Raw genomic sequence first — 26,640 nt, 5'->3', positions numbered from 1 at the left:
TGGTGGATTTTGTTGGCTGTGATGGAAGTTGCTTGATGTTTTCTGTTCTATTAAGCACCTCATTCAATATGGAACAAGTTGAAATCTTCCAGTGTCTTGCACTACTTGACTCATGATGTTCCCCCAGTTATCCCTGATCTGGGAGGTCTTTGAAATATACTGTATCAGTTCTAGACATTTCATGTTGCAAAGTGACCAGCACATCTTCTTTTCCTCTGTATTTATTAAAACCTCCCATTCACTATTAAAATAGTTGTTTTCCAGAGTGGTTTTCAGAGGGTTAATATGCTTGTAGTTCTCAGGGGGGAGATCTACTCTGCTCCTTGCATTCTTGTAGTAATGAGGGGACCCTATATTCTGGTGCTCTGTAGGAGTGGATCTCTACAGCAGCCTTGTTCTCTAAAGGAGTTCTGAAAGGGTTACAAGGGAGCCTTGGCTGTTTCTTTGAGCTATTTGGAAAGGACGGGCCTCAGACAGCTTGGCAGGAACCTGAGGTCCTGTTTTTTCCAGCCCAGCCCTTCCTTCTGCACAGAGCTGTCAGGGAATCCCACGAATGTCTGGTTTTTCCCCTTTCCTAATTATTTTAACAATATTTTTATCCATCTGTGACTCTTCCTCACACAAGGATCTCAAATTTTATCCATTAATTTGCCTTGCACGTAGTGAAGCATAAATGAAAGCTGTGCTACCATGCCATAGCTTTTGGAATAAGTTCACAGTTGTGCAGCTGAGAAGGGCACTGGGAAGCTTCCCAGAAGAATGTCCTTTCTGGCATTGATCTTAGGGCAGGTCCATCTGGCCTAAGAACAGAAGGATTGAACAGGCCCATCATTGAACTGTGCTATTCTTGTGTGTTACAGTGAGGCACTCTGAAATCTTGGAGCTGCATGTTCTGTATCTTCCCTATTAGACATACAGAATGCTGCTTTGTAGAAATGGACATCCCCTTTGTAAGCCAGGCTTATGAAAGACAAGATAGGGTTAGTGACTTTTCCTTCATTTACTTCACGCTCTCCTGGACTGTCCTGAAGTTGAAGTCATTGTGAATATTTTGGAGATTCCCAAGTCTGCCCTGTACATTTTCACTTCAAGAAAATGGAGGTGTAGTGGGTAGTGTGGAAGGGAAGTTTGGTTACTTGTGAGAGCAAAGGTCTTGAACAGCTGTGTTGAAGACATTGGTGCTGTACAGCTGAGGAAGAGAAATTGAATTAGGATTATATTGCTATCTCAGTAAGCCTGTGTGATGCTGGGAGTGTAGGGTGTGATCTGAGTTCCATGTAGAAAGACTTCCAAAGGGCAGCCCTCCTGTGGGGCAGTCCCTGGACAACCCTACAAAGTCAGCAGCCAAAAGGCCTGGAATCAAGCTCAGTTGAGTTAAGGGTTTCAGTGACTAAGTACGAATGCCAAAGTGGGAGGTAGCAAAAGGGGCCAAAGGGTTTTTCTTCCTACTAGGCTTTGTTTTGGAGCTATCTTCCATTGTACAGTGAACTTTCCACCATCAATGCACAATCATATTTTCCATCCAGACCAAGGTCATGCTTTAGCTTGGCTTCCTTAGGATGAACAATCTTCTTTTTTGGTGTTTTGTACTCTGACATAAATGGAAAATCCCTGCAACAGCTTGAAGAAACCCCTTTCCTGTCCCTGAAAATGTTAGTTGGCCTTTCCTGTGAAGATTCTGATTTCACCTAATTTCCCCTAGCTTTCTGACTGGTAAAGTTTTGTAGCTGACACCAGAGTTTGCAAATTGCATGCTGTTGGCTCTATGTCAGTCTGTTATTCTCTAGGGTTTCTCTGGACTGCAGGTATCAAGCAGCAACTATTTGTGAGCCATGCAGGGATCCAGTGTTTAACAAGAATGTCTTTTAAAAAAGGGGAAGGGAAAAATGTAACAAGTCAGGATTATTTCAGTTCCCCTGTGTATGTGGTGACAGCTTTGCTTGGTGATCCTGTTCAGTAGGTGTCCTAGGGGGTAGGTATGTTGCATAATCTGAAGAAGATGCAGCAACTAGAACTCCACTGTGGAGCAACAATTTTTTGTGGCTTATTTTTGGTTACTAGTGCTTTTTTAGTCTCTACCCAACACTGGGTGCTATCAACCATTGAGTAGTTTGACCAAAATGTTCTGGGTAGAAGAAGTTTGCTTGGTGATGAGCAAGAAAGCTCACTCAAAAGAGCTTGTTACTGGATTGTCCAGAACCACTGCCAATTACAAGGATTTTTAAATGCACTGTGAAGACTGGACTGTGTATTGTCAGTATGGAAATGTCAAGAATTGTCTATTACAAGCAGTTATTTCTAGGATTTAATTCTGTAACAGTAGTTGAAAGATATATTCTTTAAAAAAATTTAAAAAGGTAGGGGAGAGTGGGCAAAAAAAGCTAGGTAGATCTAAAAGATACCAGTTTCCAGACACTCTCCTATTGCACACATGGCATTTTTATGAATATTTCTTATCCAAGAACTGTTCACAGCAAACCAGGTGGGGAGATGCCAGGCCAGCCTGGCTGATTCAAATCTATTTAAAACTGGCACTGAGACAACAACCTTTAGTAAAAGGAATTTAAAACTAAGGGAGCTCTGCTGGATGGTTGGGCGTGTGATCAGGCTCCCCAGGGAAGTGGGGAACCTGCCAGAGTGTTTGAACAATACTCTTGGGCACACAGTGTGACTCTTGGGGTGTCCTGTGCACAGCCAGGAGTTGGATGTCAGTGATCGTTGTGGGTCCCTTCCAACTCAGAACATTCTATGATTCTGTGTTGCTTGGCTTCTTCACTTGAATTTCAGATTGCATCTGGCTCAGTACTTGTCTTCTACTCCCCTTTTTATCTTTCTGCTCTCTGGCACATGGAACTTAACTGGAAAGTTAGTCAAAGAAGATCTGGCAGTGCTGCACATGCTATTGGCAGCTGTCTGTCAGGGATACTTTGCCTGGGCAGGATTCATCCTTTAAATCAAAAGGGCTGTGACTTTCTTGGTCCAAACCTTTTCTATGCATAAAGATTTCTTTATTTGCTTGCTTCTGGAAAAAGAATTAGAATTTTCTCTATTAAGAATGAATGTAGCCAGGTTGGGGCATGAATGTCTTCAGTGCTGAAAATTTGAGTCTTCTCAAAATTCAACTGAGAAAATTTTCATGTTTGGTAGACTATCTAAAAAGGAGGAGGAAACCTCAAGTCTGGACCATCTGTTTCTTTTTTTATATTGGGATAAAGATGCTGGTGGGTAAAGAGGTGTTAGCTTATCTTCATTTAGCATTTTGAAAAGTTGAACTTGCAGAGATTTGAAATGGAGTAAGTTTAGGAATTTTTTTTCTTGCTACTGGTACTTAGTTCAGAAATACTTTCCACAGTCAAATTTTAAATGAGAATTTAAATGAGAATTTTTCATTTCTTAATAAAGACCATGTACTCCTTATTGGAGTGACTTACACTTCCTATTGCAGTTTCCTGAAACTTTTCAAGCTGTGGTGTTAGAAAAAGCTTTAAATAATGTGTCAGAAGGAATGTTCTGTTCAATAAATTTCTGATTTTAGCTCTGCTAGATACTTGGGTGTGATTCTTTGACAGTTTCATGATGCTAAAGATTCTGGCTTCTCTGTAACTGTTTTTGGATGGCTCATAATTTGAACAATTAAAGGCTTTCTGATTCAGGCAGTCAGCATGACAAAGAGAACACAACTTTATCTTTTGTGAAAAAATCAGTAAATCAGTGTATGTGAGAGGTTTAAGTGCAGGCCCAAAAAACTCAGCCCCAAAAGTGATTATTCATAGATCTTGCTGTTCTTAAGATTCAGTACATTGATGAACACATCCCTTTCCAATAAGGAACTGCATATAATATCTCCAGGATATTCTCCAGAAGAGTGAGATTTAGGTCTCTACTGTCAGTGATCCCCCAGCCTTGTTTTCAAAATTCCTTACCGGAAAATCAAGGAAATTTAGACTTACCCCTTAGGAAATTTCAACAAAGGCTGCCAATTAAGATTTTTTGGAGTAGCTGTCTTTCATAGAGTTTGGTTTTGCATATTGACAATTTGCTTATCTTTCTTCAAAGCTGAAAAACCTCAAGGAGGAACTGTGTTTTAATGTGGAATTAGTTTGCTACAAAATCAACAGAATAATAATTTCTCTCATCAAAGTTCACAAATATTTTAATTTTTTTATTTCAATATCTATATGTAAACACATATAATACATTTAAAAGTATTAGGTGAAATACTAGATACTGGTAAAATAATTTTGAAAACAGAGTTTTAATAGTTGGATTATTCTGGTATATTTAAACAAACTTGGATCCAATCTATCTTTAGTCATTTAAACATTTTGATTTTCTGTTCAGGACATTGTTTGTATAACAGATTTTGCCTTTTTCAAAGGTCAGAGTCATGTTTTCATTTGTTTGTGAAATCCCACTTTCCTGCTGCCAATAATAACGTGAATTATTTAAATATGAAAGTATCCTCCACTATAAAGAGAACAAAATTTATACATCAATTTCTAGGTTGTTTTGAGGTGTAGGGGATAGACTGTGGTTCATGTAGTGCAGAGATTTTCTCTATTAATATTTTCAAAATAGAAAAAAAAAGTAGTTAACATTCTATATTCTCTAAAGCATTGCAAGTCCTGAATATGAGTGTAGAACGTACTGAGAAACATTTCTGTGCAAGGGAAAGGAACTGTGATGCGGGGTATTTTGCTGTTTGCGTGTTTTACTCAGAAATTACCTGAACTCCTGGTATCATCTAACAGTATGAATTGTGAATTGTTATGCTTGTTGTTACCCAAGGCATAGTTGTTTGTGTATTGTTTGTCAAAATCTCACTTATGCAAGTGTTTATGGTGTATATTTTTTGGTGGCAAAACCAGGTACCGACTACTCGTGTCATTTACTTTCAGATTTTTTCTAACACTGTTACCTTTATGTGAGGTCTTGCTTACCGTCTAAGCTCCAACCGATCTATAGAGCCTTAAATACAGTACACAGCACGAAGATTAACCTCAAGCCTCCTGGAGGCCACGTTTGGACTCTTCTCTGCCTGTACTGCAGATGAATTTTCTCTGAAATGTACCATTTGTGACCTTTGAGTCTGCTCTATTTAGGACATTTGCTGAAACATCCTGAAAGGCATCAAACACAGAGAAGCAGCATGTAGTGGAGATTTCTTGATGGACACTGTTGTTATTTTCCTTACTTGATGTGTCTTACCTATGATAGGAGGGAAGTATTGAAAGGACATTGTTCCATGAGTGGCCGGGGTTTTTTAGTCTGCCCTTTTAAGGGATTAACATCTGCATCTTTGATGTGTTCTGACTAATTATACAATTTTCTCTGTACTTGTAGGAAACAATTTCATTTTGGCCCTAGAAAAAGGGATTGGGTTGGAATGGAATATAGGATTGCATAACTTTTTTCATGTTTAACCACAAGTTCCACAAATGAAAGCTATTGCACTTCCTCTGAAGATACCTACTCTTGGCTTTTGGTTTTCAGAGTCAGTAGAAGTATTCAACCCCCATGTACAGTCCAAAAAGACCTATCAATTGAAAGGCTTACCCAAAATCTGACATTAACGAATCCAGCAAAATTTCATCTCTAAGGAAGCAGCACCATTCCTAGATACCTCTACTCAAACCCCAAGGGGAAAAGATGGATATAGTATGCAGTTGGGATGAGCAGCAGAGCTGGCACAACTGCATCACAGACTTCTCTGTCCGTACTGGGGGAGAAAACATCACAAATACAGGTGCATGGTCACATGGAGGTAATTTAAAAGCTTTTTTCCTAGGTGTTGTAAACAAAACTAGTGCTTATGGTCTCTACCTCATATCCTGCAGTTGTAAGTAGAGACAGAAATCTCATGAAAAATATTTCAGGCAGTGGGTGATCAAGTAAGTTTTGTGCAACTTTTGAACATCTTCTGCAGAAAGGATCTTACAAGAGAGGGATCTTCCAATGAATACAGGACAAGTCTGAAAACTGTGTTTTAAAATATGCTGTCTCCTCTCTTGGTACTGCACAGTATAATTATCTTAACATCCTTTTACTCATCTTCCTCTAATGATAGACTTTGTCTGTCATTAGATGTATCAGTTTCCTGGAGAAAGATTTTGTTGACCAAGTTTACCAAGATAAGCCTGAGCCTTTTCTGTTGTTTCAGAGTTTGATTACAAATTTCTTGTTCTCAGTGCTTAATGGTTTTCTGTCAGCTGGCCTTCTTAGTCAGCACATGTGTTGCTGCCTGCTGAGGAAAAGGAGACAACTGAATGATTTGGGGGTATCCCATTATTTTGCACTGTACCACCTGTTTTGGAAGTGGTTGTAGAATTTGCCAAACACACTGAAGTGGTTACCTGTACGGCTCCTAAAGAAGCTGAAGGGGAGGAGTGGTTCTTGCCTGATGGATTTTCAAAGGGAGCTGAGACTTTGATGTTCTGTTTTAGCAGCTGCTAGATATGTGCCTCAGCCCTATGCAGCACTTGTGGCCCCAGCCTTCATGCATTGTATTCTTCTTTACACTACCAGAATGGAGAGAAGAAAATAAAATAAATTAAACCAAGAGTATGGGCATTAGCAATAGTGTTGCTTTGTTGTGTTTTACACTTTGAGTTATAGTACCTTATGTCTCATGCCAGTGAAGTACTTTGCACTTAATTGTGCCTATTAGAGTAAGAAATGTATTTCACTTCAGCTTTCTTTGCCTTTCTAATTACTTCTTCCTCACCTCTTCTGTTTTAGGTTTACTTCCAAAATAATTGTAGTAATTTTAGTCTTTTATTCTGTAATGACCGCATAAAATAGGCAGAGATTTACATGTATAGTGCACCAGAATTCCTTGCTTAGTTTAGAGGGACTGGGTCATCTTTCCTATAAGGATTGAGGAAGACAGAGAAGTGTAGTGGTTAAACCAAGGCTTCATATAAAGCTTCTGTTACAGTGTTGTCTGTTCCTGCTTTATCTGCTGAAGGCAGTTTGCTGGGAATTTCCCCTTTACTCACTTAACTCTTCACTGCCAGAAAGCACTGTAACTCAATTTATTCTATTAGTATTGAACTTCTTTGTGGTAATGTGAACTCCTCTCTGATTCTGTGTGTGGAATATTGGTTTACTGGCAATGCTGGAGGCTTAGCTCTGTTTTCAGGTGAAGAGGCAGATAGATCCCAATAGTAGGAGTGAAAGGGGGACTGTATTCTGTGTAGTTTAAAACCAAGAGACCAAAGTTGTGGTAAAGTGGAATGGTGTCTTTTGTCAAGGCAGTAAACTTCTGTGGTATTGATCTCTGGAGGACAAAGTCCAAAAAATGGGGAGGTTCTTGCTCTGCAGTACTAGCTTTTCCAGGTAAGGCTGTATAAATAGTATTGTTTTGCAGTTCTTTATAATACAATTCTGATACAATTCTGAATACAATTCTAATTATATTTCTTTATAATAAAATTCTGGTATGTCATCACCCAGGTAACAAAGGGGGACAGATGCATATGAATTTTTGGGAGGGAAATACCACTCTTGGTTTTTCATCTTTGTTTTAGTGCTGACTATAGAAATTCTTAATTTTTTCTCTTCCCATATTAAAAATCAGTAATGCCTAAATAAAAATTGAACCTGCCATTCTGTTCTGAAGTTTTTTCTTAAGCTGCATTTTAGCTATCAACAAAACACAACATATTTGTTCTTTTCTGAAAAGTAGTTTCTTCCAGGTGGGGTGTCTTTGAGGATTCTTAGAAGGAGCACTACAGACCTGGAAAACTTCTGTCACTTTTAGCCTGAGAAAATTATTGCTAGGAATTTCTGCTATCTTGGTTGAAATAATAAGCACTTTTATAAAGTATCTTCCATTACCTCTAAGGAAGTTGGGTAGAGAAAAATAGCGCTTACTTTTGAAATACAAATACAGTTCTTTGTGGCCAAAAAAAAAAAAAGAAGAAAAAAAAGCTGTAAAACAAGCACCACACCCCGGGTGTTGCTTTGGTGTCAGTGTGCCATGCTGCTCTTAGGATGGCTGAAAAGTCTATAACATGATAGTATCAATCTGTGGTCTCTGAGAAAAAATGCTCTCTACTTATATTTTTTTAATTTCCTGCAATGTGTGGTATAGGATGGTCTTGCCTATGCAGCATATACAGCCACTGGGTCAGCTTCTTCAATAGGTAACAGCCCGTGCTAGATTCTCTCTATGTATGTGAGCATGTTCCACCGACATCCCCCGATTATATTCTACATAACTACTTTGTTACCAACTTTAGGAAGTGTGTGCTGTCACAGCCAGACACGCTTCTTCCTCTCGTCCATTGTTAAATGTTCAGGGAACTACAGCAGGTGAATCAATCTTTGTACAGGAGTTGGAGATGGAAGAATTCTCCCTTAGCTCCAGCATAAACAAACTGCAAAGGGAACCCGAGGAGGAAAAAAAATCAGTTTAACAGGTGGGATCACTCTCGGATACAGTCTATTTCCTGTTATACCTTGTTACCTTATAGAAATCCACTTGAGGGACAGGTAAAGCAGAAACTCTGTATACATATGGAATCGAGTTTCTAAAGTAGGTGCAATAAGAATGCTAGAGGCGCCATGGTGGCCAGCATGTATTGTCAGGTTTAGGGGACTGTGAGAGTCTATCTTTTTATTGGGAAACTAACTCAGCTTCATTACATTGGATGTAGGTTGATAAAATTCAGTTGTTTAAGGGTAGAGGTCTCTCTTCACTTTGCCCTTTTCTCAGTGCTTGGGGAATTACTCAGAAACAAGAGACTATTAACCACAAGCATCCAACCTCACAGCAAAGACTCAGAGAAGACTCAGTTCTCATTTTGTATTTTTTTTTTGTCTTTTTACTTTATTTCAGCAACTAGATATTATGCAGCTTCAGTTGTGTTACTGAATGGTAGCACAGCAGATGTATCTTACTACCTCTTTTACCTGGAACATTCTTCTTAATATAGCTGTGGCCAGCTGGCTTTTAGGTGACACTTTCCACAATCCCTGATCAGGTGAATTTGTAGATGTTTGCTCAAGAAGTGCAGAACAGATTCTAGCCTTCCCTTTAGGTATATAGATTATAAATGTAGAGGTGTTGCTTCTTTTGTGATGTTCTCTTATCTGACTATAATTCTTGAAATGTATAGTCATGATGTCAGGCAACTCTATACTTCAGGTGTGTTGTCCCCATAGACAGATCATCTAAACTGCCAGATTTATCAAGTCTTCTCTAAGAGACATTCATAAGAGAGTCTTCATCTACCATGTAACAAGGTGATAGTTGTACTGGATGTCAAACCAAGTTAGTTGCTTTATTAATTTCAGTGCAAATTTTATGAGTCTAGAGGCTTGATATGTTCTTTAGATGTTTCAGTGTACTAGATATTTAATATTTAGACAACAAAATAGCCAAAGTAAAGTGCATGAGATGTCTCTACTACTCGGTCATATGGCACTAAAAATTTTTTTGGGCCTCAGGTGGTGTGAGATCTGGACAGCACAACCCTAAGGATTCCTTAAGGTCCTCTAGTGTAACAGCAACCTGTGCTATGTCTTTTTGGGATACTGATGGTGGCAGGGGCATATTTAGCTCTGGACAGAGGCAGGGCTTTGAATACTCTCCCCCATCTCCTTAATCCTAACTGTGCAAAACTCAACAGCCTGTTTTTTATTTGTTTGTTTATTCTTCTCGAGTGCTCTAGGTTTCACCAGTTTAGCCCAATTGGAACTTTTCACTTGCCTCTTGGGATTTAAAGAGGAGCCTGAGCTGCTTTCTTCATTGCCTGTTTTCTTACTCGTTGGGATCTTGCAGCTGCTGATTGAGCACATATAGCAAAGAGCACCACACTCTGGGAAAGCTTATGCAGGAGGAAGCTTAATGGAAAATATGAAAGGGAAAAAATGTGTTTGATGGACTTTTAATATAAAAAGGGGGTAAGAAAAGAAAAGGAGGAGGGGGAGATTTATTCACTGTAATAGGAACCAAATGTTGGCTGGGACAGCAGCTACAGTCTCACTCTTTCCCTGTAAACTCTGAGCGGCTTTTCAAAGGCATTACAGGGTGCAAGGCTAATTTAGTGGTCCTGACTTAACCCCTGCCTCTCTAGAGAGAGAGAGGAGTATGGGTTTTCAGGAGAGATTAGTGGCTTTAATTGCAGGCTTAGTCAAAAGCATATTCTAGACAGATAACAGTACCCATTTACTGTTTTCATCCTTATGTGCTACTGCTGCTATGCACCAGTAAAAAGCAAAATCTGCTTGCATAAAGCACTAAAAAAGGGTTTATGTCTAGAAATAAATAGAACCTGTAAGTCTTTTTCAGTTTGGTTTTCAATAAGCTTGTCTACAGTGAAAAAGTAGAAGAATGTCATTACGACTCATGTTCATCAAGTTGGTCCATTTGATTCATGCTAGGCTTTTACAGTGGAACCTCCTCAGTGAGGAGTACCTTTCCCATCTATAAGTGGTGCAAAATCTAATTTTCTGGTACTTTGACTCTGTGAAGGGTATATATTCACACGAGAAACTCAGCCTGGACTGGGATAAGTGATCAAATTTAAGATAGCACTTGATTCTTAGTCTGAATGATTTACCTTAAAAAAAGCAGATCCAGACAGTACAGTGAGGTTAATTAATTGGGTCCTCCCTGCTCCATCTGAACTTCCTTAATTAATTAATACTTTAAAATTGGGGGTAGGATGTGTGGGACCACACAACATAGTTTGGGCAGTTGCCTCAGAGTTAAGCATGTAATCCTCCCCGAAACTTCCCTTGTGACAGCAAAATGATGCAGGCTTCTGTTTTAGTATTACTATGTATATGTCTTGCTGTTAAAATATTTTTGCAGGCTCTGTGTTTGCAGGTGTGGAAGCACATGCAAGAAACATGAAGCCAGAAGAGCCTTCCACTCAGTAAAGCTTAACCCTGCGTTTGCACTAGGTAGTTTGAGGGTAGAAAGGCTGTATGATTTTGTTAGTCTAGGTCGCTTGGAGGAGATATGCTCAGTTACCTTCATTACCTTTCCAGTGACCTGATGAGCCACAAATAGGATGAAGACACTGAACTTTGCAGTCAACTGGCTGTTGATTATCTTCTGAGTTCAGTCTTTCCTCTAGTGAATTTCAGAGCTGCCATGTGTAAAGAGAAGGGGGAAAAAAAAAAAAGCATTGCTTGTTTACGTACCAAGTATTCCCCAGATCAGAGAGACTGACAGTATTTTGTAACAGGCATGAAGCCAAGGATGCTACTAGGGGCCCAACAAACTACTGAAGGGCAAATATTTGATTTGATTTGCTGAGACTGGCACGTTTAGTGCCTCTGATTGATAGTGTCTGCTAAATCCAGGAGTATCTGAGAAAGGTAAGACATTTCTTGAAGAGGTTTTCAGGTGCTCCAAAATCTCATTCTGCCCTTCTCCTCCTAGACTATCAGATGACTGTTTTGGTGCACCTCATTTCTAACCTAGCACACTAGACACTTAACACTCATGACCTTACCTGTATATGGAGACCTAGGATGTAAAAGGCACTTAATTCCTGATCTGCATTGCCTTTGTTTTAAGAAAATACATTCCAAAATCCAGGTTTATCAATGGCCAGGAAACAGCAGGAATAATTTTCAGAAGCCAGGGTGCAGGAAATAAATTATCTAGCAACATATACCAGAAAAGAAGGAAGCCTGTGGACTATGATAGTAGTTGGAGAAAAAAGTGAAGGAGCAGGAAGGCAGTGGGCTTTCCTTGTATAGCTATTGTGCATGCACATCTGGAATAATAAAGTGGAAAAAGTTGACAGAAAAGCAATGTGCAATCAAGGCCAGAAGGGACTGAGTTGAGGAAAAAGAAGGGAGCAAAGTGTGCCAAGGCTGGCTGAGCTCAAAGGAGGCATAGTTCTAGAAGTGAAGGTTTAGTCCTGAAAGAAATGTCATATAATAAAACAGTGAAAATTTAAGTTTAATTGGGAATGTTGGTAGGAATTCTTGATGCTGAATGCATTCCTGGTTGTGGAGCTATGCAGGTGAGTGTGACACATGGACTCCTACAGGCACTGGAATGTGTTGGTCTTCCACCACAGGGAGATTAGCTGGATGCTTTTGCTCACATATTTGTTTCTGAGTAAAATTCTTATAACAATATCAGTTCTCTCAGCTGAAAGGGGAAGTTGTGAGAATAGCAGAGGAGGACTCCTGACATTTGCTGGATATTATGCATATTAAAATGTTCTGGAATGCTTGAACTGTGCCTCTGGTAGTTCTTACGGTTAACCTGTGAATGGATTTGAAAATTGTAGTTAAAGACACAAAACTTTTCATGTTTTTTGCCTAAACCAACTCAGTCCTAAGGTTTTGCACATGGATATTATACATCTTCTGTTTTCTTGTGACACAAATATACTGATGGTAAGAGCCCCTACCTTTGTAGGTAAAAGTAGCTTTAGCTGCAGGGAAAAGGGGGAGCTGAAGAACTGAGGCTGAAACTATTTCATGGTGCCCCCTCAATAATAGGGGAAAGTTGGATTGATGGTCTGTGACAGAAATTCTCCTGTATCTCTGCACCACATCTACCATGGGAGACTGTACTTCTCACTTTACACTGGATTTGAACCCAAAATGCAGTTCTGCAAGTTTATTATGCCAATGTAGCCTTAACAAGCTGCTCATTAACTTTAAGAGCTTTTCCTTTGCTTCTCTTGAAGACTACAAAAGTAGGATTGCAGGTCAGGTGATGGCATCTTCATTTTATACAGGCCAGCTGCTTCCTGCCCCTTCCCTGTTTCCAAGTACCTGTACCATGGTGAGTTCTGGACAGCTCCCAGTGCTTCAGATCTCCAAAATCCCAGGCTTAGCTCTTTTAGGAATATTCAATAGTTTGTGAAACTATTTATCTTTGTAGCACAGCTCATGCTGTGTTGCAAGGCAGGAGGTTTTTAGAGGTTGGGTGTTCCAGCAATCAGAGCTACAGTCCTTGCTGAAATGTAGACTCTTGCTGACTAAACTGCACCGAAGTCACTCTTTCATAGACACTCCTGATAACAGCAGAGACCAGGAGCAAACTGTTCTCAAAGACTTGTTGCTCTGTTTTTCAGTTTTTAATTTATTGCTTTTGAAGCTAAGGGGAAGGAAAGAGGAAGAAAGACAAAGAAAGGCCTCAAGGCAAGCGAGAGGCCCAAAACTCTTGCATCCCAGCCAGGACCCCAGCGTCCTGGGCTTCATCCCACTCTGTTTATCATTGCTCTGTAGCCAGCTCCAATCTAGGACCTATTGTTAGGAATGGAAGAAGCATGTAGTATGCCAAAGAAAATGTTCTGTGTTTTTCTGAGTGCCTGAACATAAGTCAGCAGGATGCTGGGAGCTGCCACACTACACAAAATCATTAGTTACTATGCCAACTACTTTATAGCAGCTGGTGCTCACCAAGATTTGTACTGAAAACTTCCTAGACTTGTCATACTATCTGAATGCCCTGTGGGAAAGAAACTGCTGCCCAAGATTGTCTTGCAAGGTGGGAGCACTGTTTTATAAATGCACTGGGTTCCCTTATTGCGAGCAATGGCTCTTGTTCCTCCCTAGCTTCAGCCTTTATAGGAAAGGATGCAAAGTACTTTCATTGTCAGTTTATTTCCTTGTTTAGTAGGAAAGTAATTTATTTCTCAGTTTACTAGACCTTCAGACATACTGATTTCTGCTGTGATCCTCTCAGTTCTCACAAACTAAGCAGGGTTAAACAGAGGAATATTCTTCATGAATGCTAAAGCTTCATGTACACAATAATTTGAGCCTAGTTTGCACTGTCTTTCAATGGGATGTAGACACTTTTAAAGTATTTCTAAAGTGCCTGCTTAGTGAGTGATATAAGGAGAACACCACTGTACTTCATGAATTGGTATTGTTGCCTGTCACACAAGAATTGCTATCGAGTAAGTGCCCAGCTGTGCCATTGGAAGAAGGCTTCAGTTGAAATATAAATGTGAGCCTGAAGTGTCATTCTTTTCGTACAGACTTCCTGTTTGTTCTATAGTTCTTTGTAACTATGAGATCGTCAGTGACCAGTGTTCTGGGGTCTGGTCTTGTCTACAACTTCAGTCCTTGGAATTCCCTTCAAATTCTTTTGAAATGAATACAGAAACCAGCTGTAGAGACTGCATTTCATAGAGACTTTTTTTTCTATAATCAATGAAAAAATGCATTAGCATTTTATTTGTGTTTCGTATTTTAGTATAATGACATTAGTTTTTAGTACAGGTATAAGTAGCTGATTGCATAAAGGTTGATTACATCCAAAAAAGAGCTAATGAATTGGAAAAGGGAACTTGAAGTAGAAAGGTAGTTTGGAACCAGAAAACCTGGAGGTGAATGCATGGTGTTCTAGTCCTTTTGGACTGGATCCCAGTCGTAATCTCGTGGTGATTTGTTGCAAATGATCTAACAAGCAAACCTGTATCTTCCATGGTACAAAAACTGCAGCGGAGAGGTTTTATGCTGTGAGTGATTTGGAAGAGAGAATTCTGGCCCAGCCTTTATGAAAACTGCAGTTGAAAGAGAAGAACAGAGTGGGATTCTTGCCAAAAACACTGAGTAGCCTGAAGAGCCGCTGGAAGGATAGAATCTTGCTTACAAAGGATGGACCATAATGCCAAAGGCTGAAATTTCCTGTGCATAGTGAAGGCCTGAATCCTAGCCAGGTGTCTAAACTAAGCAACTCATAAATAATTCTGAGCAAGCTGTGAGAAGATTGCTCACAACCAGCCTGGCTGACAGAATGAAACCAAATCTTTTCTGGTGGCACAGGCGGGAATTTCTATTTCGCATTTGCATGCGTGTGCATCTGTGCCTAAATCTGTTGTCTGTACATGTGAAGAAATGAATATTCAGTCTTTAGTGTTCAAGCAATAATCCTGAATTGAACACAAGCAGGTCTGTGAGTACTGACTCTACAATCCTCTTTTCCATTAGGCATGGGGAGGCTTTTTCTGGTTATTTTTGGCTTTGCCTAAAACACTGTAAGTTTTGAGAAAGTTATTAATTCAGTTTGGGGTATTTATACAGTCTCTCTAACAAGTGAACTCTTTAATATCCATTAAATTTGTGAGGTCCTCTACAGCTGTTTTGCAGCCTTCATTATGATACTGAACCTCTTGTAATTTCCTTAGGTAGAACTAATCTCTGCTTCAGGGTGCAAAAGTGCTGTCATTCTTTAATAAATCATCCAACAGGCAGAGACTGAGAATAGGAGATGCTCTGTGATGCATTCCCATGAACATGGCAAATAGACTGAGAGCTGGAGCATGTCTCTGGCAACGGTGTGTTTAGTCTCAGATCCTAAGCTTGTTCTGTACCAGGGCAAACATTGCCATAGATGTAATATCAGCACTTGATAACATGTGATGTGGGGATTTTACAGAACTGCAGATGACATATCTCTTTATGAAAGTGACACCAAGATTGGCAAATAGACTTGCTTTCTGTTGTCAGGTATTGTATGTTTATATTCTAGAAGGTTAAAGTTATGTTTTGCTACATAATGCATAAATGCAGAATAATGTGTTTACTTTGATTTCTGTCTGTAAATAAAGAAAACCTATAAAAACCAACAGAAACGTATTCAGTGCAGAAGAATTCTACAGACCATGAGGATAAAATCTGCTTAGGCAGTCAACAATATTCAATATGTGTCTAGAATAAAAGTAAGTTTGTTTTGCTATGTCGTGGAGAGAAGGTATCAGAACTGCAGGGAGTTGTGTACAACATTGTGCTACAAGAAGATCTTAGCCAAAGTTATGTGATTTTGTTTGGTATTTTTAAATTTAGTTCTTCCTAGAGGTTTAATAATATCATTTCAACAGTGCATTCCTGAGTAATTTAAGCCAAGTTTACCTGGGCAATGTTATGTCCAGTATATTCGTTGAAACTGAAAAAGTGAATTAAAGCAAGTTAAAAACCCAGTGAGAGAATTTGAGAGTTCATTGAATTGGATAAAGGTTGGAGAAAGGCAGCAATCTTGGTGCATTTTTAAAAGGTCAGGTTTAAGTATTTGTAATTCCATAACAGTTAATCCTTTGCTAGATATCTCAAAACAAAAGAAATGAGAAACAGAGAAATCCACAAAGTACAGCAAACTGCAGTCATTGCAAATTATTTCTGTGGTACAAAATCTGGCTATAGGCAGGTCCAGTTTTAGTGGACTTTTTGTTTATATCAGTTTTGTCTCCTCCATTTTGTCTTGATTGTTACATTTTAGAAGTAATCATTCAATCCTGAGCTTCATAAGCATTCTTTTGGGTCAAACAATGAATTTTACTTATTGCAGGTTCTGAACTGGAGGTAGATATGGGAGGAGTTGGAACAGATGTTGGCTTCTAAAGTTAATAATATAACTTGAATGAATAGCTTAAAGAGTGCTTGAGTGAATTCTCTTATTTCAATATTTTAAGGGTTTACAATGACAAAGCCTTTGGGGGAAGGAGCAACACATTCAAGGCAAGCTGTGATATATTTATAGAATCTAGGTTGTAAGTTTTGATACGTTCCTGAAGCAAAGAGATTGCACTTAACTCCCCTGCCAAAACCATGACCTACACTCCAAATCATGGCGTGAAAGACACCAATCATCTTTTACTTCCTAGTTACATATGATGTAGATAGGAAATATAAGGGAAGTCTGCTCTGGGAATCCAAAGGAAATATTTGGAAGGAGTGGCTGAGAGAAACATGTCAGAGATCAACAGACACTTGGGAAGCTCTGGCATTGAGGCTTGAAGGTTATATTAGCCAGAGTGTCAGGATTCAGTGGGTCATACAACATCTGTCGCCTGAGCACAGAATGTGTGAATTGCTGGGCCTGTGTAGCCTCTTCAGGACACCTCGTGGTCCTGTCAGTCTGCCACCTGCTCTCTGCAAAGCCCCTGAGCCTTGTGCAGAAGTGTGTTGGTGCTGCCTTCTCTCCAAGGCTTACAAACTTCAAAGCAAGCTAGTGAGCTTCTGTTGGTACTTATCATGTTGCAGGCCACAGCTGAACTCCTACCATGTAAGCCTGTACTGTAAGAGCTCCTGTCTCTTTGCAGGAGGCCTTTTGTCCTCTAAGAAAACTTGCATTTCTCTGAGGATGAAAGAAAAGAGCCTGTCTTGCTCCCCACAGGCCACTGAGTTGTAACTGTATGGAGTCAGTACGTATCCTAGCTCCAACCTCAGCCAACCAGTCCTTTATCCTCTCTGGATGTTGTGCTGCATGTGTGTTTCTATTCCATTGTCACTGCAGCATGTATGTGCATAGTGTAAACCTTGTGTTACTGTATTAAAGCCTCTACAAATCCGAATAAATAATTATCTCATTAGTGATGGGAATCAGCTTTTTTCCTGCTGCTGTTCTGCTTGTCTGCAATGCTAATCAACCACAGAAATGTTGCAGTTTAGAGTTTTTATTCTCCTTTCCTTTTTTCTCCTCAAGAGAATGTCTAGTAATGTAAGTCCCAGCCTATATTCAAGAAAATGCTTATCAGGAAGCAGTTGGCACATGGCACCTCTAGCAGGTGTTGTGCTTGCTAAATCCACTTAATACAAATTCATAGGTGGCTAAATATTAAGAGATTTTTTTTTTTTGAGGCAGTAGTGCCTTGTAGGCAGGAGTCCTTATATGCAGTGGTGAAAACATGATGGCTCTTCTTTCCTCAGGGCTCCAGAGAATCATCATTTTGCTGTGGAAGGAGAGATGGAGAACAATCTCTACAGGGTGACACGGGGTCCTCTGGCACATCCCAGCTATCAGCTTCAGTTTGCTGTGCAGCAACTTCAACAGCAGAAACTTCAATCAAGACAGCTGTTGGAGCAAAACCAAGCACGGCAACAGGTAACTAAGAAAAAATCCTACCTGGCATGTGGCAGCGCTGGCTGAGTCTTAGATGGGCAGAACAAAACCAGAGACACATGGTGGAGGTTTTGTGAAGGAAGTAGCTCTTAAAGTGAGTTGCCACAGAAGCAATATTACCTGCAGTGGTTTTGATGGCACTTTGATACTGTGGAATAACTTCTTCCATTACGTTGACCTCTTAAGAGGTGGAGGAAATATAAAAAAGGGCTTGTATTATTGTTGTTCTGGATGACTCCTAGATGCCAAAGGTGGACCTTTGTATATGGTAAAGCATTTCCATTCTGCTGGGAGAATCTTTCAAGGTTATAGTGACTTAATTGATGCACTTGTTACCTTACTTTGTTATTATGGAGAGAAAGAGTGTATTTTGAGGATGACCAAAACACAATCCTGCTAAAAGGAAGGAGGCCTTTGGGTGAACAAACCTTCATTCAAAACAGCTTGGTCTCCAATAGCAAGGAGTTGTTTGGAGCAGTCTGGCATGATTGGAGTCCCATGAATGGACCTAACATTTGGATGTCTGGACACCCAGTCTCCCTCCTGTGAAGCAGATGAGTCAGGGTCCTTGAAAACAGGTTATGGGAGCATCTTGAAGGAGAGGCCCTTCTGCTTTTTGCTCCTTGCTCTCCTTTCAAGGCCTTGCTTAGCCATGTAGTTTGCACCCTGAACTTCTCTCACCTACAGTCTTCTTGCTCCCACTCCACATGGGAGGTCTTCCTTTCATCTCTGTCCACTGAGCCTCTCAGTGGGCACATGTGGCTGCTCATGAGCTCAAGAAAGGACCATAAACTGGCTTGTGCCTGTGAGGGGGCTGGAGCTGGCCATGGGGCCTGGCTGAGCCCTCTTCTAACTGCTGACACTGAGCTGATGTTATTCTTGGCCTGGGGCAGAGCCATTACTCAGGAGTTTCTGTTAAAATGATTCTTTGTTAAACCTCCTCTCACCCCCACATCCCCCCTCCTTTCTCTCCCTCCCTTCTCCTTCTGAGCCAGGCATTTTGGAGTTGCTGTGTTGAGGCTATTGCCATGTTGCAGGACTCAGGCTGCACTGAATTTTATGTTAATGGAGAAAAATACGTGCTGAATACGGGGGGCTTTCAGACTTTCTGTCATGAATAAAATGTCATCTTAATAAAATGATTGTCTCTTGGACACTTTCTGTCCAAGACATTGTATGGAGCCAACCATCCCTCCTCTTCCAATCACAGTTGCATCAGTCCTCTGATGCCCACCCTGCCAGTCATGGCACTACCTTTGTCTTCCACTGCACCCTCTCTAGCTTTCTGTCACTGACCTCTTCCTTCTGCTAGTTAGCTTTCCAGACATCAGTCCTTTAACTTGGCATTTCTAAGAACTGCCTCTCTTTTCTGCAGCTTGTGCTTTCTCTGACTTGTATCTTCCCACTCACACTGCTTTGACTTCTGCACCACCCTTTCATGCTGACCTCCCTTTTTAGCTAGAATTCATGTAGCTTATCCTAGCCTGCATGGCTTTACCACATTTCCTTGTCAGTGTCACCTATGCTACCTATCTCCCATTGCTTGCTGTTTTGTTTCTTTTCCTTCCCATGTACTGACATCTGCTCTATCCTTTGTTGTCTTGCCTGCTACTTTTAAATTTGTGAGTCTCCCCTCAGCAGAAGAAATATATCCCTCAAGACTGAAGGCCTATGGCTTGAAAGTGTGTCATCATCTCTCTACTTTGCAGAATGCATGCAGGATATCTCTGAGCTGTTTCATCTGATTGTTCAAGTTCTTGTTATGATTGGAAGGCAGACTAACCATTTGTCAATAGCTGAAGTACATCTACTAATTAACATATCTTGAGGTACACCCTGAGTGTGGCATGACCAGGCAACATGACTAGATGCCAGTCTTTCCTTCTGGCAATGGGACTAGTTACATGTATGACTATATGTATGCCATCAAGTAAATGAGCACCATGATTAATAGCATCGCAAATTCTTGTCCTGTACATTAACCAGCTCAGTATGTTGGAGATGAGATGGATGCACTGAAAGCATGGGCTTTTCTAATCAAGTGTTTGTGTCCTAAGAATCCCTCCATCTACCATGCAGTAGATTTATTACAATGTGTGTTAACATGAGGGCTTCTTGTGTACTTTGTTGCAGCACCCACTCTTGGTTGAGCACTTTCCAGACACGGAAGAATGATGATGATTTCTCCAGGCACTTAACAATCTGCAGAATATCAAATACTGTGTGGGTGGAGGAAGGGGAATAATAACGAACAGTTTTCACTCATTATATGCAGAAGCTAGTTCACACAGTGTAGTATGGTAGAAATAGACCTTTGATGCCAGAATAAGTACTTGATTACTTGGACAAAAAGAAAAATGCCAAGCTGACTGGATGAGAATCTAACAAACAAATAGGTGGAGTGATATGGACCAGGAACAAACACAGTACAGACCTTGAGAAAAGTGAACAAAAATAGAAAGGGGAAGAGTTTGAAAGTAGAGACAAAAAGCTGAAATTGATATCAGTAAAATCAAGGAACAAGAATTACAAAATCAAACCAAACGACAACAAAAACAGGCTTACAGCAGTATTTTTAGTGTTTAAAGGAGACTTCATGTGACACGTTATGACCTAGATGTTATTATCACTGCTGCAGTTGGCAAGACAGTTAATATACCATCATTGTTTATTCTCTAATTGTTTCCTGTACTGGAAAGATGCCATTAGCTGTTAGGGAGGTTCCTTCTTTGTGTAGCTATGTTCTGTCTGCTTGCCCTAGCATCTACTGGGTTTAAAAATTTATGCCAAACATTTCACATGGGAAAAAAGCTAAATTAAAACAAGGGAAGTACAATTGTATGGTGGAATGATCCCTGTCAATCCTGCTCACATCAAAAAGGCTCATGTTAAATAAGACATGAATCATGTTAATGAGTTGTGTGGGCAGTTATGTGATCACATTTTCAGTCATAAAATTAAGTAGATTTTATGCTGAATTAGGCTAAATTAATTGTAAATAATTCTCCTCCCAGTAATTTAAAAATTGTAACTCATTTTATGAAGTTCAGCAAATTTTTGTCTTTTATTATTTGTGATTCTCTTCTGACATCCTTACCATTTATTTAGATTTGACTGGAAATGCTGAGCACTGTGAATAATATTCCTAGAACTATATTATTGCTGCCTGAGGATACAGGACATCTTTGAATGCAGCCTCGAACATCATTAAACTGTTTTCTAAACTGTTATATATGGAACTGCTGTCAGATTTGCAGTATCTCTTTTCCTTCAGGTTCATGTTCATTCTTGTTTTGCAGCTTTCTCCCTCAGATTGTTTTCCCACTAAATGTGCTAACTGCCATTTTTCCTATTTGAGTCTTGTGATACTGATGAGTCAAAGTCTCAGTGTAAGTAAAACAGAACAACCATTCTGAAAGCAGTAGTCTGAGCTGATTTATACCAGCTGAATTTTTGTCCCCATGTTTCTGATCCTGTCACTATTATTAGAATTATGGTAACGCCCAGATGTATTAACTGTCTTTCCAATACAATGATACGGCCCAATCCTTGCCCCAGAGAGCTAGCAGTACCAAGAGAAATAAAACAGAAGGCACCAAGTCAACTGAATATAGTGTATTTTTTTTTCTTGCTCTGAAGAATTTACCAAAGAGGACATGATTCAGAACAGTCTGTGCATACCATGAGCTTGTTCGTCTTTAAGACCTCAAGATACTCTTGGTGCAGTTTAACACTGTAGTAGTTAATAGTACATTTTCAGCCTGCTCTTTATCACCACTTTGTGAATTTTCAATTCAACCAATCAATGTATCCAAACTGATTTAACTGAATGCATTAGTATGTGTGCAAAACAATTGACACTAAACAATTTATATGACTGGAAAGGTCTCCCATGCCTATTAACTCTCTGTATTCTTGTGATGTTATCTGAAACACAATCGCTTTTCTAAAAGTAGTGGGTTGTGTTGTGTTTGGTTTGCTTTTTTCCTTTTTTTAATTTTTTTTTTAACTTGAAACCATGTTACTGTTTATTGCTTATAAACATCTCAGTTTGCAGTGCCAGGGATTTGGAACTAGCTGCACAGATCTTTATGCAATACATGTGTGTATGCATCTGTCTGTCAGTTTTCATACACTGGTGAGTCTCATTTTTTTCAGATTTGATGATCCAATTGAATGTGAATGACTGTGGAATAGAAATCTCACAGCTATGTTTCATACAAATTTCATTAAAATTAAGAACCATATATCTGGGAAGGGGGTTCAACTACTGTTCCCACTAAGGGAAGGGCTGCAGTATGAGACCACTCCTAATTAGCACAAAATCAACACAAGAATGCCCAAACCCATGAAGGGAGGCATAACTTGGGGAATGCTTTATATTAGATACTGTAAGACAGATTCACAGGAAATGAGCTTCATTACCTCCTCTGGTCACACAATGAACATGTTTTTACTTGCAACATTTGTTCTATTACTGTGCCTAGGGATGGGTGTTAGATACAGGGATGGTAGGTGCCAGGAACATTCTTTCTGTTTTTGAAGATCATTAATATATCTGCTTTCCTTCAAAGTACCACACTACCTCTCTGTTTTGTATCACTAACAGCCCAAACTTAACTGCTACTGACTAATACTCTTAGATGTTCATTGTCCTTACTGACAAGGTGTACACATTGAAATTTTCTAATTTAAATTTTTTTTTTTTTTTGTACAGGTAATACTTTGTGTATTATGTTGTTGTAGATGTTGAAACAAGGAGATATTGCTTCAGTCTGTGATGTAGGGAAAAATACTTTCTCTGCCAGTGCTAATTTTCATAATGGGCAAGACAGAATTAATGCTGTTCCTCCTCCCCAGAAAATTTTGCACAAGAATTAACTCACTAATAATTTACAGAAATTTTAGCTAAAACATCTGATAGCTTTTTTAGCATTTTTCAGATTTGTAGCCCTAGAGACTTGTTGGAGTAGCAAGTGTTGCCTCAACATCAAGTTAAATCTGCCAGCCTGTGAACTGTAATTGAAAGTTCTTCACTTGAAGCAGCAGTAGTTGTAAGGTGCTACCCGCTTCAGGACTGCATCTGTCAGGGTTTGTCTGGGCTTCTCCCTAGACTCTTAGTCTTCAAAATCCTGAGTGATAAGGTCTGTCTCCTATGTTTTGGATGTGCTGAAAACTTCCCAACCCTTCCTTTGTGTGGTCAGGCTCTGCTCTCCCCGGCTCTCCTCTTTGTTTGCACAGAAGCTTCTCCTGGTTTCCTGTCCTGTCCCCATGGAGTTCACAGCAGGGCAGTATACTTTGTAGCTGAATCCAGAAGCCGTGGTCCTTGTCAGCTTCCAGTCTCCCCATCCTTGCCTGGAAGACAGCCAGAATCTCAGCACAGTGTGGAAACAAAGGCGTTTTCAGAAGTCTGTAACCCCCAAGAAAAACATACATGACCTTTCTTTAGGCAGGTTTCAACACAGTTTTTGCCAATCAGACTTTGTCCGAGCATCCATGCTTGCTGTTTCTTTGGAGTCATGGACCTCCTTGCCAGTGCATATTAACAGAGGAAAGGGTTATGACTGTATGCATTGTGGACTCCAGGATCCTACTGATTTTAGTCACAAGAAAAAGAACTTTAAGGAAAAAAGCGTAATATCAAAAGAACTTAGAGGAAAGACGGAAAATATAATTTCACATTGAAATGTTACTGCTGATTAAGAAGTGGATGCAGTGACTTGAGTGTCTCCAACGCTACTATGTGTCAGCCTCTGAGATGCAAGAGACTAAACCAAATTCCCTTTTAATTTGTTTTTCTGGGGAGAGGTAGGGTGTGACTGATGTTTTCCAGACTTCTGCACTTGTACTAGCTTCCTTATTGAGAATCTGGAAGCTGCAATCAAGGTAGAGCTTCAGGGAAGGGAGAGGTTAAGGACTGGGAGCTCAAGGGTGTCTTGTCATTGAGCTCTAGTTAGGAAACAGGCCTGTTTTGGCTCCTGCACTTCCTTCTCTCCCTAGAGCTCTCCCTGTCAGAAACGCCTTCCCACACACCACTGCTCTGCCATTTGCCAGAGAATTGCGGGGGAGAGGGGCTTTTCCTGTCTGTGTGCTGAGACTCAGCCAGCTCTCAGACTGTGGTTTTCTCTGGAGCCTGGAGCCCGTTTGCTGTGGCTTTGTGTATTTTCCACCCAAGGAGAAACTGAGGACAAACTCAGTGAGGGGCACTGCTCCCAGGGTCACACTGAGGCTCAGCTCTTCCCCTTATCTCCTATCACTGACATCTAGATGGCCAATTACAAGGTTACGATATTGCCTTTGTGCTGGGAATCTGAGTGACTTCGAGGAAAGACAAAGCAGAACTCCCAGCAGGTTGCTCCTTCCTGAGGAGAGTTTAGCAGTCTGCAGAGCTCCCATAGAGGAAATATTCTCCACTGCCTGCTTTGCCAGGCCATTGCTCAGTTCTCTGGTGTCTCATAACTTGCATGTTATTTCCTGTGTCGTATCTCCAACATGCTTACTCTCCCACATGCTATAGGAATATGAATATTTTCTGTTCCCTCATATTACTGGGGATTTTCTTTTTGTCAGTGGTGGACTTAAAGTTCCTTTTTCAGAAGACGGTACCCTAGAGCTTTTCTTTTATTCCAAGCACCTACACAATTAGACCAAATAAGTAGCATTGTATCATCTTCCCCATAACATTACTCTTCGTAGAACTATGTCTCAATCCTACCTCCCACATAAATAATAATTTAGCAAGATAATGCAGAAAATCAATGTAATGAAATTTTTACTTCTTTGTGGATGGAAGCCCACTGCAAGATTAGATTGAGGTTTGGGTCTCTTGTTTTCAAATCCAGAATAGTAGAATTCTGTGGCAGTAGTGAGGTTGTCTGCCTTCCTAGAAACTAGTCCTGGCTTCCAAGGGCATGAAATCCACTGACTTAACTCTTTATGTGTGGGACTTTCCCTGGAGCCCTGGGGTTGCCTTCACCAGGCAGATAATATTCCTCACAAAAATGTCACCCACCTCCATCAGCATTCTCAGCAATGTTCACAGAGGTAATCACCAATTACTATGGGATTTTTTTTTCTTTTTTCACCCAGGCTGTTTTTGCCAAATACTCACAATCCAGCACCAGTCATATATCTATGCCAGCTGGCTCTGATGCCCACAAGACATCAAGTGCCACTTCTAGTATTCAGAAGGCAGCCAGTTTGCACAAAGTGATGCCATCCCAGAGTACAGCTCTTCGGCTGGTTCCAAAGCCTCCAAGAAACCACAGACAGGCAGTGATCAGAAAGGCTGCAGCCCAGAGGATTTCCAAGTAAGTTTTATCTGTTCCATCCACAATAGGGAGTTCGCACTGGTTCCCCTGAAAGAGAATATTGAAGAAAAAACTGTCTACGTCTGACTCTGACGGATCTTTTGGCTGTCCTGTCCAGGATAAATCTCAGAATAACCTGAGGTGTACACACTGAAATGACCTTTGCACTGTGTTGCAGTTGTGTGTTTCACAAGGTTATGGAAGGTAACTGTAACATCATACAAAGGTAAGGACATAGGAACTGTCAGGTTGATCCCAGAGTGGGGTTCAGTAATGTAAGTACAGGTTGCTAGTGGCATTTTGGATGCCCAGGGCTATTCCACCTGACTTCTAGCTGCTCTTCCAGATGAGTACAGTCTTCTGTAGATCTTGTGTTGTATCTGTCAGTCCCATGCAGAAGTCTCAAATAGATTGAGAGCACTAGCTATGGTACATCTACGTTTAGGTACTTAAGTCACTCCCTATGTCTGATCTTTGATGGTGGCTAGAATCTGGTGGGTCAGAAGAGGGTGCCAAAAAAAAAGCCAGAACAAAGCAACAAAGCAATTCAATACCTTTAACAAGATAATCTACCCCTGAGCCAAGTTTTCCCATAAATTTAACACATGTTGGATTTAGGCCTTCAAGCACAAGTGTTTATTTCATTTGAAGTGTTTATATTGTGCCTGATGTAATTATAGCTTTTCTCATTAACTGTAGAAATTCTTTTAACTTTTAGTAAGCTTTTAGTTAAATAATGCTTGTTATTCTAAGGTAAGTGGATGGATTTGACAGTTACCTTTAAAAACAAATGCTTTCTTTAAAAACAAACTTTAAAAATACTTACCGTGCAATTTTGCTTATTGATTGTAAGTTTCCTTCCTTTCCATTTCTTGGTATGTCTTCTGTGCGTTATGAGAAAATGCGAACAAGACTTCTGGGTTTTCAGCTTCCTCAACTCTCTGTTTACCTTCTCTTAAATGGTAGAACTGCTTTAGTCTAAATCCTTCATCAGGTTTTGCCTCATATATCCTCAGACTTGTTTCATCCTGAAAAATCGATTTCATAACTTCCTTCCTTGTACTTGCTCTACAGCCAGAAGAGTTGTAAAGCTTTCAGAGCAAGCTCCTGTGAGGTTTCCTGATTCTGTTTTCACTTCCTGTTTAAAGAGAGAAGTTGTAGTTTTAGATGACTGATGAAAGACACCTTATGAAGATGCAGTCATTATGTGTGAATCAAATCTGGAACTGCATGGCATATTTAAGGAACTTGGACAGAACTGCTTTGGGGAAGTTTGTGTATTTGCTGCCTGTACTCTTGCTATCTTAAGAGATAGCACACAGAGTTAATCCCCCAAAACTATTTAAAAAGAAAACAAGATGTTAGTAAATTTTGTCAGCTCAGCAAATGCAGATGTGAGCATCAGGTCTGGCAGGTTTGCTCTGATAGCTTTGCTATTTGATTTCTTTCATGTTGGGTGACTCTTGTTAGTACAGGTGACAGGCTGTGTCAGTGGGT

General features: G+C 40.1%; 1 protein-coding gene across 6 annotated transcripts in view; it reads left to right on the top strand.

Moving 5' to 3' along the window:
* The window catches only part of TTLL5 (tubulin tyrosine ligase like 5), a 127,179-nt gene that overhangs the window by 79,537 nt on the left and 21,002 nt on the right, over positions 1–26,640 (top strand). For 3 of the 6 annotated variants that reach the window (XM_033061921.1, XM_033061922.1, XM_033061923.2), the window contains 2 exons: positions 17,641–17,815; positions 24,923–25,143. In XM_033061921.1, the coding sequence (XP_032917812.1) occupies positions 17,641–17,815; positions 24,923–25,143 (396 nt within the window). Of the gene's footprint in view, positions 1–17,640; positions 17,816–24,922; positions 25,144–26,640 lie in introns of those variants that run through there. The other 3 variants (XR_004418170.1, XR_004418168.1, XM_042779363.1) reach the window with 2 other exon arrangements.

Source organism: Catharus ustulatus, chromosome 6 (assembly GCF_009819885.2).
Source record: "Catharus ustulatus isolate bCatUst1 chromosome 6, bCatUst1.pri.v2, whole genome shotgun sequence".
NCBI classification, from domain to species: Eukaryota; Metazoa; Chordata; class Aves; order Passeriformes; family Turdidae; genus Catharus; species Catharus ustulatus.
The sequence above is the reverse complement of the archived record's forward strand: the minus strand, read 5'-3'. Positions and strand labels throughout refer to the sequence as shown.